At 37.8% G+C, this 16,436-nt stretch overlaps 1 protein-coding gene across 2 annotated transcripts; it reads right to left on the bottom strand.

Moving 5' to 3' along the window:
• Nucleotides 1–491: 491 nt before the first annotated feature.
• On the bottom strand, nt 492–14,731 carry smcr8a (Smith-Magenis syndrome chromosome region, candidate 8a). Of its 2 annotated transcripts, XM_072559283.1 has the most exons (3): nt 14,478–14,594; nt 12,280–14,403; nt 492–8,126 (listed from the first exon to the last, which is right to left on the bottom strand). In XM_072559283.1, exons 2-3 carry the CDS (start codon nt 14,397–14,399, stop codon nt 7,673–7,675), a joined length of 2,574 nt encoding a protein of 857 aa, XP_072415384.1. In that variant the 5' UTR covers nt 14,400–14,403; nt 14,478–14,594; the 3' UTR covers nt 492–7,672. The 2 variants fall into 2 exon arrangements, with proteins under 2 accessions (XP_072415384.1, XP_072415383.1); XM_072559282.1 differs by having other exon boundaries at nt 12,280–14,731.
• Nucleotides 14,732–16,436: the final 1,705 nt, after the last annotated feature.

Raw genomic sequence — 16,436 nt, 5'->3', positions numbered from 1 at the left:
ACTATCATTGACAGTATTTCAATTGATTAAGAGCTTATGCTTTACAGAGTTTCTTCTCTGGAGCAGGGGCCAGCTATCAAAATACATTAGTACCCTTGGGAAAACAAATCAACTTATGATTCATTACAACAAAACCTACTCCTGCTTCATACTGGTTCTTTTCCCTTGGCCACACCAAAAGAATGTGTAACTTGCATGGATATTCTTGACCTGCTCCCCTCCACATAGATATTGGCTGACAAAAATGTCTTGATGAACTCCACAAACTGTGCTATCTTGGCTTTAAGACCATTGGACTGTTTATTGGCACACGAAGACCTGGCAACTACCATCACCTGGTTTGGCCTCTCCTTTGAAGGAGTAACTAAGATTTTTAAAATTTATACCAATAGATATCCAGTTGCTCCCTTAATTGTGTATAGTGAATACATTGGTTGGAGAACCAGAGGGTAATTCAATTACACAAATGGAAAACTTCAATACAGACAAGCTGCAAAAATGTTTTATTAAGGTACACAATGTTTGAGTGATTGATTACAAGTGGAAGGCACAACATTTTAAGACAACAATAATCAAATGGACATATAACTTTCAAACTGAAACCAGGACAGTTACATAAATAATTATAAAAGAGACAACACTTGGCATTTCAAAACAACTCATTTTGTGCAAAATTAATAAGCGAGAAAGTGCAAATTGTAACATTATTAAAAACAAATGCTTCCAGTAACTGCATGAATTTATTATAGTCACATATTCTGATGAATGAACATTATTGCAATCACAACAGCCTTGCAAACTAAAGTTTTGTCAACAGGGTAAAGTTTCAGGATCTAACATGTTCCATCTCTGTCTTGGAAACAAAAAAAGTTACAACTGAACTGTACTTCATACCTCCAGGGAATTCCAGTTACTTTGCAATTATAAGTATGCTCCCGAAACTAGAAGTGGGTTTGAACCCTACAGGCTTGGAGACATCTTTACAAATTAGATGTTTCAGGGAGACAATGCAATGGAAGGGAGGACAGCATGTCTTCGGGGCCACCTCATCTAAACATTAAAGTGTGGAACTGCTATGTGGTCACATTTAGAAGCTGACGAATATATCCTTTTTAATTGGACAGTTTCTTTTTGGCTTAGTCAGATTTTTATGAGGCAAGTATTTGTTTAATACAGATACTGAGGGACTTATTTCTCCCTTTAAATAGGTGAGTTTTCACTAGTTATAAACTCCCACTTGATTAGACAGCAAAGCAAAGTCATGACAGCTGGAATTCAGAAATTGATGAGGGAAGTCTATAATCAGTGGCTAGCAGCTGTGTTGGACAACTGGCAAGGTTTGTTGAGCTTTTGGGCCTGGGGAAAATGCAACTCATTTAGAGTGAGCAACATTACAAGTCAAGGAGAGAAAGAAATTATAGAGTCGAAGCCAGAGCTAAATGTATGACAGATGAGGCCAGAAATAAAATAAAAATGCAAGCAGCTGAATACAAATCTAAAAAAATTGAAATATACATTGCAGTGATAACCACATAGTAATTCAATGCAAAAATCAAATCTTTATATTTCATATCTATAAGTAGGTTCAGATGAAAGGCAAAACTGAAATTACAACTGTTCCTTTCTTCACAGATGTTCCCTGACCTGCTGAGTATTTTCAGCATTTTCTGTTTTAACTTTTATTTACAATACTAAGTACTTTTTAAATATATAAAGGAATTAAAGGATACAACATAATTACAGTTTCAAATACATGACTGATGGTCTCCTCAAATTGCCAATTAGAAAACAATTCAGAAATAAAATAAAATCAGACTGTTACATTCTATCCCTGGAAAAGGAAACCATATTAGTTAGTGATTCTTCATGCACATTGACGACTTACTTCATACAGTTACAGAGGTGTTTATGCCCACATGTAAACAGGTTTCAGCCATCTTCGACCAGCTACTGGACACAAGGTAAAATTCAAATTACATTCACATTTTTCAACAAATGAAAATATCATGCTTCTGCATGCAATGATTACTGTAAGTAATAGCATCCAGATACATCTAAGCTGGCTGAGAACTTGTGTTTCAGGAGAAGTTACCTTTCAATGCCGATTGATGTTGGACTACACCACATAAATTCAAAGAATGGAAAAGAATCCAGTACTACCTCACCTTTGGACACAATTTGGGCATCTCACAGACTTACGCATTAGACATTACTTCCATTGTCTAATATTGCAGATTGAATGGACTATTCCCAAGGCTTGCTAAGACAAAAGATCTCTAAAGGCTATTTAAAAAGAAATGGGATATTTTCTATATCCCTTTGCCACAGGCTGAAACAGTGCACTCACACTGAGTTGCTCTTTTTCATTACCGTGAGTTTTCTGTTATGGAATGCTGCTCACTTAAGTATTATCCCAGGAAAATGCAGTAGGCAAGTTTCTCCTGGCTCAGTTGCATCAGTACCATGGATTTGTATATACCCAAAAGGTCTCTGCTCCCACTTACTGACCTTTGTGTCCAGGAAAATGGATATTTCTGGTGGTAAGTATTAGAAAAATAAACCTAAAATTCAATTCAATCAACAAATCACCCCCTGTACTAAAATAAAAGTTGAAATTAACTACTCAAGTGACTAATTATGTCACGCATGAGCTTTTTGTATAGTAGTTACATTAAGTTGTTCTGAGTTGGGCTAAGAAGGCAATCAATGCATTAGTGCAAACAACTGTATTCACAATGTTTCTTTCTAAAATAAGTTTTGACAGAAACCCATGGTATCTTTAAATGTACTTTTTAAAATTATACACTTTGTTTTCAGACTGCAGCAATGCAAAATTGTATAGCGCTGAGCTAAGTTTAACTGTCAGTTCTGTTACACCATGCTGGTTAACATGCATTGTTCAGTAGGATGTTAATGTGCTCACCAAATAGATGCTTTCTATTCACTCATCTGCCAGCCTTTCAGAGCAGTTACACATTTTGCATTATTGCTGTTGCCAGACATTTAGAGCAAATCCTCAGTTAGCCAACAGATTTGACAGAAATTGGATATAGAAATGTTCAATGCATTCATTGGGCTTTTAAATTTAGATTCAAATGAATTAACCTGCATCAAAAATGCAGCACTTCAAATAAATTTAATGAATCTCAGTTTGTACTCAGCCAGATTATACAGTTACATGATTTATCAGGTGGTGCATGGTCTGCTCACTCAAATGCAATTTGTTAATTTCTATCACTCTTTAAAAGGTGAACTAGGAAACAAGAAAATAAGACAAAGTAATAAATTATATATTGTAGTATAGAAAGGATTCGGCAGCAACAATGGAAGATTCCAGACATTGGAACAACAAAAAAAAAGAATGCACAGCTCCAGAACACAAAATAAATTCTCAAAACAAAGGAAGATGTCTAATTAAATAATATATCAATTTTTAATAATCTCATATTTCCACACCACTTGAGAGAATTGACAAAGTAACAGAACTAACATTCCTGGGCTGGTGAGAAATCCTGTTTCCAACTGCATTTTAATGATCCTGACTGGGAGATATGCTAAACAAGAGGCAGATAATACCTAGGTATCATGCTTCAACTCTCAAGAGTTTGCTCATATACAGCACAGTGAGAAGTTGCAGAAAGCACCAATAGCTCCTAAACCAATAAAAATAAATGCCTCCAGGACAAGATGACGGAGAGATCTCAAACATAGGTTCCACTTCGTCTTCAAATTCTTTTTCTAAAAATGTTGTGTGCAAGTTAATGTTGCAGTATGAAAATGTTAGAGCACATTATTCTAGGTGATTCCGAAGTACATGGAGTGTAAACTAAGGGACTATTATGATGTCATCTCAGAACTATGTCGTGATTAGGAAAACTGGATTCTGACTCTTGACAATCCTACATAAATTGCTTGAAACAGTTGCACATCTCCGAACTCCAGAAGTATATTTCCTCAATGAACATCCTGTCAGAACAACAATGTCTGAATACTCAGGCAAATCCTCAAAACAGGGCTGCAACCAACAAGTGTGCATCCTTAAATATAACAACTAGAAAGGGAATTAAAATATGGATCAATAAATTAATAAAAACCTCAATTTTCTTTTAGAAAATAGTTTCAGTGGAGAGGTGAGTAAGCAAGGTCAACTTTATTGAACATTTTCATAAAGGAAACATTATAGGTAAAATATATTATTCAGAGGCTGGAGTATTTTTGGGTTGGGTGTGGAGGGAAATAGAAAGAGAGTGTAAAAGTAGAGCTTAAGGATATTGACCTCCAGAAAAGAATGCTCACCTGCAGCACACTATTAAGAGTTACCCAAATGTTGCAGATACCGAGTAACATTACTCAATGCTCAGAGAGAGGAAGAATTTATATTTACAGAATCTTTTACAAGCTCAGGATATGTCAATGTTCAACAATCAGTTCAATCTTATCAAGTGTAGTCATTTACAGAGAAACAGACTCTGCATAGCAAGGTTCTGAAAACACCAATGAGAATGTCATCTATTTTATTGATGTTAATTTGAAAGATAAAACGTTGGCTAGGGTAGTAAAACTGTTCTCCAGCTGGAAAGGCAGACATCATTTCATGATCATGTCAATCATGAAACAGCACCTACTATAGTAACGAAGTTACAGTTTAGATTAGACACCTCTGGATTGGGGTTTAAACTTGTACAGCCACCACATTAAGACAAAGATACATAAAAGCTGCAGAAACTAAAGAACTCGACACTTTGAATGCATCAAAAAAATCTAATTTGTTTAATAGGACAGGGGGTCTTTAAGTGGATTGTAATCCTTGCCTTTCAGCCATAGTTTTTCCTCAATGTCACCCAGTTTACAAAACTCAATTTTGTACTTGCATTACGGGATGCCAGAATTAAACTTTAAAATACACTAACAATTGAGATGGTTCACAAGGTCTTTGATTCAATCCTGTGAATGTGCCAAGTTAATCAATCTGAGCCAGGGCAGCAGTGACATGAATACTACTGGAATTGGGAGGGAAGTTGCCAGTTGAGATTCCTTTAAATGACTATCCTGGCAAATACATATTGTGTGAATAGGTTCAGACATAGCTGTCATATTCTCAATTCTTGACTGACAGTACTTATTACTTATTTTCACAACTGAAGAGTGGCTACAAAAAGGATGAAAAGGAAGATCATTAAGTAAACAGTCAAGCATGACCTGAACTGCCTTTGAGAGAAAGAAAATGAAGCTATAGGGGAAAAATAAGACAAAAAACACAAAAGGTTTTCTAAATGATAATAAATGAAAATTCTTTGGTTGGGATTGTTCATATCTAACCATCCATATAGTGTCCAATAATATTTGACTGCAAGACTGGCATTGTGAAAGTGAAAAGGAGATTGTCTATAGTTAACTGTGATTAAAAAAATAGTCTACATGTCCAAAATGCACCTAATATTTCAGTTATGTTTCCTGTGAACAGAATTAATAAAAACAATGCAATAATTGTCCTATTAATGTTTGATACTTTTATATTTAAACAGTCAATTGAAATACTTCAGAGACAGAAGATAATTAATAATAAAGCTAGCATTCTTCTGTTTGAATCTGGAAAAGGAAAATGGAGTAGGCTGTTCAGTTTTAACCATGATAACCAAGTTAAGGTGCTAAGTTTCATGACATTATATTTCACAACAGCTTGCATTCTGCTGAAACCCTTTTGAGGGACGCTTTGCATGCAAGTTTTCTTAAAGTGCTGTATTATCTGAGCAACAAGCAAACAAAACAGGATCTGAAAATGTGAAACTGCTGAGTAGTCAAAATTTGGATACTATCCAAAAATGCTTTTGAAATCCAAGTAGATACTAAAATTTTCTTTTCTTGGTTGTTGGATCTACATAAAAAGGAATAATGGGGGGTGTTGTATCATTTCAGTTTGTGGCAGCCTAGTCAGATCAAAGACTTGGGATTTGTATTAGTCAGTCATACTATCAATGTGATTAGGGTTTATTCTTTATTTTTTGGAATGCAAAACGATGCAGCATTATTTTCCTTCCTTTCTTTTCAGGACCATATTTGCTGCATGCCATTCCCGAGTAAGAGGGCAAAAATATCTGTACACAGCCCTCAATCATTCTACTTGAAGGAATAGAAGAGCAAACCAGAACTTTTTCTCTAACTAGCTGCCATTATAACACCGTATGTAGAGGCATCCACTTAGCAGTATTCAAATGAACAAAGTGAAAAACTCCATTTATACAATGTGACCACATCTTGAAATGGAGCACTTTTCACCCCCAATTAAAATGTTGAATGAAACCATTGACAAAACTAAACAAACAGCTATTTTCCATTTTAAATGCAAATCTTTTGCAAACCCAGTGCAGCATTTCATTTCCCTCTGAAACTGATCAAAGTGCTGACGGAGAAAAATGGGTATTGCAACACTCTGGATTGAATCAAGTGGCTGGGCTAACTTTACATTAACATGTAAATGAGTTTATTTCTATTCTATCTCCTTGCCATTCCTAAGAATGGGCTGCTAATAAATAAGCATTTACCATTGGCGAAACTTGGCCAGGTGCTGGCATTGCAAATCCAGAATGAGATCTGCTCACATACTGGTAGCATGCAGATTACATACAGATCCAGGCACAGTGTAAGCTACTGGAGACAAAGATTAGGAGATTTTGATCATATTTGTTGACAACAGTGAATGAACAATCATAAAATCATGCATCATGAAAAAGCATCTACTGCCATAATACTATGAGGTATTTAACCTTATCACTTTACCCTTGTATCAGACATGGAATCTACCGCATCCTATTAAAAAAAAGCTAACTTTATTTCCAGGACTATAACAGAGTTATTTTTCACATTTTATACTGGAAAACAACAGGCAATCTTGTTATTATGCTACTGCTTCAACACAACCAACACCTCAACTATAATCTAGAGGTCACATTTGGCAGTTCAAAGTCACTGTTGTTCAGTTACAGCTGATTGGCAAACTGGCAGTATACTCCTCCAAGCCCCCGCCTCGGCAAAATCTTCAAAACACAATCTGATAGACAGGTTGAATATTGTTCTGAAAGTTTAGCCACTATTTGTCATGTCCTTGACTCCTAAAATTCACCCAGCAGCTCTGTCAATCTCAAGCCAGTACATCACAGAGGCCACTGACAGAGTGATATTCAGTTTCAGAGCTCCATTTGGTGTAGTGCTTTATCTGAACTACAGTTAGTAACACCTTGACCTGGAATTCAATTTTCCTGTTCACCCAATATGTTGATGAATAGATCTAAAGACTTAGATAGCAAGTTTCAAAACTATGGATTCTTATTTCATCTAGGACTCAGGAAACTGCAGCATGCCATTCCCCTCAGTGTATTACATCATCTGAGATTTTCTTCCTCAAGCTTGCTACGTTTTAAAAATACAACTTGGGACACTGGGTTGAAAAAAAACTTCAGCTTACCAGATCTGTAAATGCTCTATATAATCTCATCACTAAAACACCAAATAGAAAACGGTGAACCTTTCTTTATCTGCCATAGCCAGACTGATGAATTTTCACAGTGCAGATGACAGTACAGCAATGTAAGAAAAACCAACAGAAATAGATCATGCTTTTCTGTAATCAAAGTACAAATTAAAATGTCGGCATTGAATGGAGAATGTGGCAGAACTAGATCTTAAACACACCACTGGAGGTGTAGTTAAATCGTAGAACTGGATTTAAGCCCTTTCCAGGTTCATGTAGGTAGTGCATCTTTATCAATTCTGCAAAGTATTGTACAATCTTGCTATCATCATTCGTCAAGCCCAGGTGGTGCTTTAAAAAGTTTACCCTTCGATATGTGACTAATTCTTCGGTTTCTCTTTCATCAATGGGAAGGTGCAGATGATGACAGAAAGCGTAGAGAAATGCTTGGGAACACAGTTGGGTCAACATATTGTGGACATGCATGTAATATGTGCTGCCCCGCTTTATCTGAGTCCTGTGGTCTGCCAGCCTGGTGATTAGCTGTCCTTTATATTGTGGGCAACGCAGAGTTTTGTTGTCACAGTCTAGTATGCTGATGTAGCGACTGTACCGATTCAAGGAGTGCAAAATACTGGTACCCAGAGGAGAAGCTGTTCTAGAAAAGCCAAAGAAATAGAACATTACCACTTCATTCACAAAAGGGCTGCTCATGCATAATGGGAATATATACATAATTACTAATATCAATGTCAATTTCAAACATACTTAGTAACAATGTCAATTTCAAAATTGCCATTTTGGCCTTTTCATGTTCAATCTGAATAATAGAATCCTTCAAGATAACCTTGAGCAAGTGAACATTTCAAATCAATAACAGTTTGCTTTAATGTTATTACCAAAATGTAAAAATAATGCATTGCAAAACTCCAGATAGTGAACTTCAAAACAGCAGGCATGACTATCTGGGAAAGGATTTTATTGCCCCCTCATAATGCAATTTACTTGGTTCCCATATGTTTGGGGGAACTGACCATCCGGTATAGATTCAACTGGCATTAGAAGTCATAACAACCATTATTTGCAGCAACAAAACCGAAGCAAAGATGGTTGAATTAAAAGATTTCAACAAAATGTCCTCAGGAAGTGCAGCAGGGTTTAAAAAAAACAGTACATTTGTCATATCAGTGACAATAGTCATACCATAATTTAACACCACAAGCAGTTTGAACATTTGATAAACAGTAACAACTTGCTTGGATTGCCCAATACAGTTACTAGTAAAAGGTGTCTCTTCTAATACAGACTCCTAGGATGGACACAGATCCTTCAGTCCAACTTGTCCATGCCAGCCAGACATCCTAGTATGACTGTGTCATTTGCCAATATTTGGCCCATATCCCTCTAAACCCTTCCTATTCATATACACATCCAGATGCCTTTTAAGTGTTGCAATTGTACCAACCTTCATCACTTTCTCTGGCAGCTCATTCCATATACATACCACCCTTCGCTTGAAAACATTACCCCTCAGGACCCTTTCAAATCACCGTAAAGATACGTCCTCTAGTTTTGGACTCCTCACTTTTGAAAAAGACTTTGGCTATTCACCCTATGCTCCTTATGATTTTATGAACTTCCAAGGTCACCTCTCAGCTTCCAACACTCTAGGGAAAAAGGCCCCAGTCTATTCAGCCTCTCCCTATAACTCAAACTTCCCAACCCCAGCAAAATCCTTGTAAATCTTTTCTAAATGGCATCAAGTATAACAACATCCTTCCTACAGAAGGGTAACCAGAACTGCACATAGTATTCTAAACATGGCCTCACCACATTCCAGAGACAGAGACAACAAAAAAACTGCAGATGCTGAAATCCAAAATAGACTGGAAGAACACAGCAAGCCAGACTTTTCCACCTCCTGATGCTGCCTGGCTTGCTGTGTTCTTCTAGCCTCCTGCTTGTCTATCAACAATGTCCTGTGCAGACACAATAGGATGTCCCAACTCCTACACTCAATGTTCGGACAAATACAGGCAAGTGTGCCACATGCCTTCTTCACCACCCTATCTACCTGCAAAGTCACTGCAACCCTCAGTCTCTTTGTTAGGCAGCACTCCCAAGGGCCCTACATTAACTGTCTAAGTCCTACCCTGGTTTGTCTTACCAAAATGCAACACCTCAACATCTAAATTAAACTCCATCTGATCAAGGTCCCATTGTACTCTGAAATAATCTTCTTCACTGTCTACTACACCATTTATTTTGATGTCATCCGAAAACTTACTAACCGTGCCTCCTATATTCCCATCCATATCTTTTATATAAATGATGAAAATCAGTGGATCAAACATTGATCCTTGTGGCACACCACTGTCACAGGCCTCCTATCCGAAAAGCAACACGTTACCGCTACTTTCTATCTCATACCTTCAAGCCAATTTTGTATCAAATTGACAAGCTCCTCCTAGATCCCATGTGATTTAACCTTACTAAACAGTCTACCATGCCAAAGTCTTCGATTATGTCCTGGGGATTTATCTAACTTTATGCGTTTTAAGACCTCCAACACCATCTCTTCTTTTCAAGACAGCTTTTTACTTCTGAGTTCCCTAGCTTCCACGTCTTTTTCCATAGTAAATACAGGTACGAAATATTTGTTTAAGATCTCACCCATCTCTTGTGGTTCTACACACAATTGGCCTCTTTGGCCTTTAAAAGGAGTCCCATTCTCTCCCTAATTGCACTTTTGCCCTTAATATACCATAGAATCTCTTTGGATGCTCCTTAATCTTATCCGCCAAAGCTATCTCATGTTCCCTTTCTGACCTCCTGATTTCCTCTTAAGGGTACTCCTCCACCTCCTTTGCACCTCAAGAGATTTACTTGATCCCAGCTGTCTATATCTGACATATACCTCAAATAACTCCACAGAGGCCAATATTCCGTCACCAAGTCACCCTTTATCTACACGTGGAGAGTCCTTGACACTGATCCAGCTCTCAGTGTAGCCGTACAGAAAATAGACTGCAATCAGGCTTTTCCAGAATATCTACCATTTCAAGTATGAAAGCAGAAGCTATTGATTCCTTCAACCACACAGGCATATTTTCTGTTCAATTTACAGAGTTTCGGACACAAGGAAACATCACAAATCTCACCACCATATTCCCCTCTCTGGACTCAGCCTTGCATTTTTAAAGGAACCTTTTTAAGCCAGACAAGTTGCTGCAATGTTGCTTTAAGGTGGAATGACTGCAGACCCTCAGGGGCACTGTTGCATGGCATTTCTTACAGATATTATTTAACACCACATTCAGAAGTAGACCAGAGTAAAGAAAAGTAAAGTACCATCATGTGACAAAGTAACATGCTCACATTCTGAATGGCTTCCACCCAGCGTAAGACAGTAGGTAAAAGTGGCAATTGCCATTAAATTAAAAATGCATTTTCGCACTACACTGGAATTATACCAGAACTTGCCCAGTGCGAAGCCCAACAGTTACAGATTACAACTTGCAGTTGGTGGTGTTCATCTTGATTTTTGTAGTTCAACTATCGATCTGGTATCTACCCTTCATACCTTCCTGCAATTTAGACATACCGAGGAGGATAGCACCAAACTGGTGAACCTCCCCAGACATGATTAATTTTCATGTCTAATGTGAATGGAAATGAGTATAAACAATGGCATTTATGTAAAGAGCATTCAGTTCATTAAGAATACATCAACTCAGCTTCTTTCGGTAACCAGAATCAAAACAAGTAGTCTCAGACTGTAATTTGTATGATTTCAGTAAGGAATACATCATCAAACCTTCTTTTAATATAAGAAATAATTATTGTTTCTCTGCACCTGCCAGACTATCAGGACCTACAGGTTTACAGTTTTTGTGATTTTGAATTTGATCCTGCAGTTGGTTCTGGATGCATCATATAAAATGCAAAATGTTTGCTGCTAACTAACTATGGCTACCAAATTCATCCAGTGTCTACTTTTATGTTAATTTCAACAACTACACATAAACTTCATGTAAAAAGTTGAGAGATGGGGCTACAAAATTAAACAAGAAATTTTACAACAGTCAAGCATTATTGTAAGTGAAGACAAACTTTAAAAAAAGTTCTCTCAAAGTCTGTTAGTGGTAAGGCCCGTTTTATATTTGTGGTTTGAATGGGCTTTTACCGTCCTGCTCGGAGCGGATCTGTCAGATAGCTCCAAGCTTGTCTAGAGAAATCTACAGTAAATCTGTACTGATGTCACAAATCAATCTTTGTAGAGACATAAGCAAATATTTTAAAATTTTGAGACATTATACAAGGTGCCAATAGTTTGAAATTTATCTTACCAAATGGATTTTTTAGGTTATAACGTGACGAGATAGTGCTCATTACCAGAGTGCTTACAAGCAGTGGAGCAGCAAGTTAGTCTTTTGCAAATAAGATGAAAGTTTTAAGCAAGAAATCATCCAGTATATTTATAATTCCAAGCATTATCAATAGTACCAACATTTTAGAATGTGAATTACTTTTTGATTTAAAAAAAATAAACAATAAAAAATAAAAGTTATCAAAAGGAGATTTGAGAGATTTATCCTTTAGATCCATATTTGGAATCATTGTTGTCAGTGATATTGACAAGTTTGATTATATAATTTTCCCCAAAATTTATTAAATTTACCAATTCTTTCATTCTGAAAAGCATCCAGTGGTAAGCTGATTTATTGCTTTGATCTTGTTTGACCTGAATCAATTACAAAGTAAACTTGACCTTAAACATAGTTTCATTGTAACTATATTTAAATACACACCTCTGAAGTCCTATGAGTTTCCAGGTCTGTAAATGGTTGATCTGCAAAGGAAATGTTACCCATTGCTTTATAGAGTCTGAATCCCTGCCACAATGGGGGACAAATGTTGACAAAGCATTGACAAGCTTTTTGACTTTTCCTTCTTGCTCACCCACTATTACAAGAGTCCGGCCAGACAATAAAGAAAAAATTGCCTGTTGTGCAAAAGAATATTGTCTTATAAACCACAGCGAATTCTTCCCAGACTGCTTCTTGTGCTTTCCAGAAAGTCTCTTTGTTGGACAGTTTGATAAGGCTGGAGATGGAGTCCTGTCAGAATATAATGATGCACTCATATAACTCATGTTATCCAAATACTCATCAACTGGAATTTGAGCTGTTTCTCCAATGCCAGGTACATCATTGTACTGCTTTTCACAGTTAGATAATACTCTATCATCAGCACAATATAATCCATTTCCCTCAACTTGCTGTGATAAATCACTGTGGAATATTTGATCCATGGTTTTACTGCGTTGTGGTGGAACATTGACTACTCCACTATATTCTTCTGTTACAAATGTAGGTACTGATTTAGTAAAACTGGGGCTCTCTTTCCCAATACAACAAGTAGAGTCTACAGCCTCAGGTAAAACAGGCAGAGTTATAGTATTTTCAAAATCTGCCTTGCTGAAGCTATTACCGTGGTCCAGGTTTGCATCAGGCTGCATAAGATCAGTGCTCAGCTGTTTCTCTTCTTCATTGTCTAAAGCTGGTTCTTCATATATTGCACTCGGGTAGGTGGCCTTGAAATCTTCAGGTATCAGGGCTTCAGTAGTACTGAGGACTTCAATGCTGTCCTCACTGTTTGTACGCTTGGTGACTACAAATTTCCTCCTTCCAGTTTCTGGATGCTGGCATTGCAGGTTTGTTTGGCTCTCAGACTTAGAAAATACTGGGGCTGGGCAGGATTTTTCTGTACCGAGCACTTCAATGCTTTCACCACTACTAATACTTCCTTTTTCTTTCCCTTCCAATTCAAGATAGTCTGAAGATGCTAGAGGATTTTTACATGGTATAGATTCTGCAATTGTCCCATGGTAACTCTCTGCATTGACTTGCTGATCCAATTTAATAGGCACAGACTCCACACAAGACTTGTATGATTCAAAGCTTGTGGCTTCATTTGATAAGCAGGGGTGTACTAAAAGCTTGGGACTGAGAATGTTAAAAGCTGGAAGCAGTTTATCACTGCGCTGTTGCTTTTCAGTTTGTTCTACATCAGTGAAGATTAGTGGGTCTTCAAACAGAAAGGAGGTTAACCGCTGATGTTGAAGCAGCTTTTTTTCAATCTGACTGGTAATCAAATAGCATACATCACCTCTGAAGAATTTCTCTACCTGCTTAAGCTGTTCCAGAGTTTGATTAAAAAAGTAACTATCACAAAGTTCTTCTAAGGTTTTCAACTTTTTTTCAAAGCATTTTGCCGATTTAGCTCTTGTGAACTTGGGTGTGTAAGATCTTCTTTCAGAAAAGCTATTTTTTTCACACAATTCATCAGTGTTTGACAGTTGTTCCAAACCAACATCAGATTGTTCCATTCCATATTCTGGCTCATAGGAAAAATAGTCTGCATCTTGTGTTTTTTTGTGAGAGTAAGTTCTTATCTGCATTAAGAGATCTTGATGTTCGATTATACACTTTTCCACATTGGCTAATTCATTGGCCTTTTCAATTGCTACAGATGAGTAATATCCTTTATCATTAGATCGTTTCTGGATTTCTGTTTCATTGTGTAGCACATTTCGTGTGTACTCTAAATCCTGAAGTTTCTTTTCCAGTTCACTGGCAAACGCCTTCCTATTTCCAGTTTTCAAACACTCCGAGGCTTTAGAAAAATCATCTGAAAGCTCCTGGAACTGCTGCATAATCTTGTTTTCATCAGCAGAAATGTAAGCCACACAGAATGGCCTTACAAACCCTCTGGCCTCCAAGTCATACAGGGTCAAATGATGGACGTAGGCGAAAGCCCCTTCCTTGGAGTCCCCTAGAACCACCTTGGAGTCCTCGACAAAATTGAGCTTGGGATAGCTGGTACCAGGGGGGTGACCGACAAAGGAGGCTTGATAATCCACAGACATGATCCTGAGAGAGAAATAGTTGAGATCAAAGTTACCGCGGGCATTGTCTGGGATGGTTAACAAAGGCTGAGGGCCTACCTGCTCGGAAAACTCGGAAATCAGAATGAAATCCTTCTCGAATTTAGCCGTGGCCGTCTTGGACCAGGGATTTTCAGATTGAAATTGGAAAGGGGGCATCGAATCATCATTATACTGCTCCCCGTACTCATCTTCATGGGTAAGAGCCACAACATCAGGAGCAGTGATCATATTTCCACTTTCCCAAATCGAGCATGTAAAGCATACAGAAAAAGCAGCCCCCTTAGCAACGCCACCACCTCCACACACACCACCATTTTGTTTCCATCTGACCTGCAGCACCTCACCGGAAGCAAGCGTCATACATTCTTTTCACCAAACAACTCTTTTCTATAACCCAATATCTCTTTTGTTTGAGCTGTTTAAAATTGTATCAAACAAATGATGTAGACGGCATTAAAGTTCACTTTTAATTTTTAAAAAGATTTGTCTTATTGCACTCTGGGAGTCGTAGTTCTCCAGTTGATATTTAATCCAGTGTCAACGGAAACTGAAACTACAACACCCAGAATGCACCAGGTCCCAAATGTGACCAATAGAATTCCCTTTCCTCACAGAGCGTGCGCACATGTATCTTGCTCTGCTGGTTGCAATTCCAATTGCGCTGAGTCAGGCATTTCTGTGGTTTGTGTAGTATCAGTTCTTCTGTCAAATGCAATAAAGTTTAGAATGTAAAATATTTTTTTCCTATTAGGTAACCGCAAAATTAAACGCGATCCCCACAGGAATAAAATTTCCTGGAGGTACCGAATAGTTGTCCTGATCAAATTGCGGAAAGAGTACTCGGTTTATCGGGTTCGCACTGACCCTCCGAAGGACATTCCATCCCGACTCCTACTCTTTTTTCCCGTAAACCCGCTTTTAATTTAACTTGTATTTCGAATCAATCTGTTCAGAGATGTCAGAAGCAGGTGGGATGTGAACCTGGGCCTTTCAGTCCAAGAGTAGAGACACCACCACCGCACCAGAAGATTATCAAGGCTAATCCACATGGTCTGTACATCCCTAGACACAACAGACTATTTAGCATGGCCAATCCACCTAACTTGCACATCTTTGGCCTGTGGAAGGAAACTGAAGCATTCGGCATAAAACCATGCAGACATGGTTAAAAATCACACAACACCAGGTTATAGTCCAACAGGTTTAATTGGAAGCACACTAGCTTTCGGAGCGACGCTCCTTCATCAGGATCACCGAAAGCTAGTGTGCTTCCAATTAAACCTGTTGGACTATAACCTGGTGTTGTGTGATTTTTAACTTTGTACATCCCAGTCCAACACTATGTGGGATATAGGTAAATTAATGTTACTTCTGCAATTCTGCAATTTCATTTTACAAAGTAAAATGAACTCACACCAGTGTGTAATTGTTTTAGCCACGAGCTGAGTCAACAAGAATGGAAACGATGTGGAGGAAATATATAATTGTTTTTGTATTAGCTAAAACTGTATGTCAGAAGGTAGACATTACGGGCAAATAGATAAGATGTTGTGAGGGGATGAAGTTAAGCTAGATACGCCTGTACAAACAGTAGGTATAAACATCTGCTTCCCACTTTTACAAAAACACAGGAACAAACCCCAATTAAAAGGGTCATAGGGATCAGAACGGCCTCGGGAAAGGCACAGATGGAGGGGGTAGATAATGATGAAGAAAGAATATGCCTAACAATGACCTACAGCAGGATGAGGTCAAACAGGCTTGTGAGGCCAGGAATAAGCATTTTGTCACTGACAAGGCCGGATAAGGCAAGAGATAAACAGGGGTAATGGGGCCGGTCTTAGGGAAGTGGAGGATGTAAGCAGGGGAGGAGCAATGTAAAATAAAAGACATCAAATCATATAAATATTATGTATGAATTGAACTTGGTGTGTGTATGTCCTCTACCTTATAGGCACTGGACATCTCACCCACTTGCAAGTGTAAAATAAAGGACACTACTGATGCAGATTTTGT

This window comes from Chiloscyllium punctatum, chromosome 40 (assembly GCF_047496795.1).
Source record: "Chiloscyllium punctatum isolate Juve2018m chromosome 40, sChiPun1.3, whole genome shotgun sequence".
Taxonomy (NCBI): Eukaryota; Metazoa; Chordata; class Chondrichthyes; order Orectolobiformes; family Hemiscylliidae; genus Chiloscyllium; species Chiloscyllium punctatum.
Note: the sequence above shows the minus strand (reverse complement) of the source record. Positions and strands in the feature narration are given on the sequence as shown.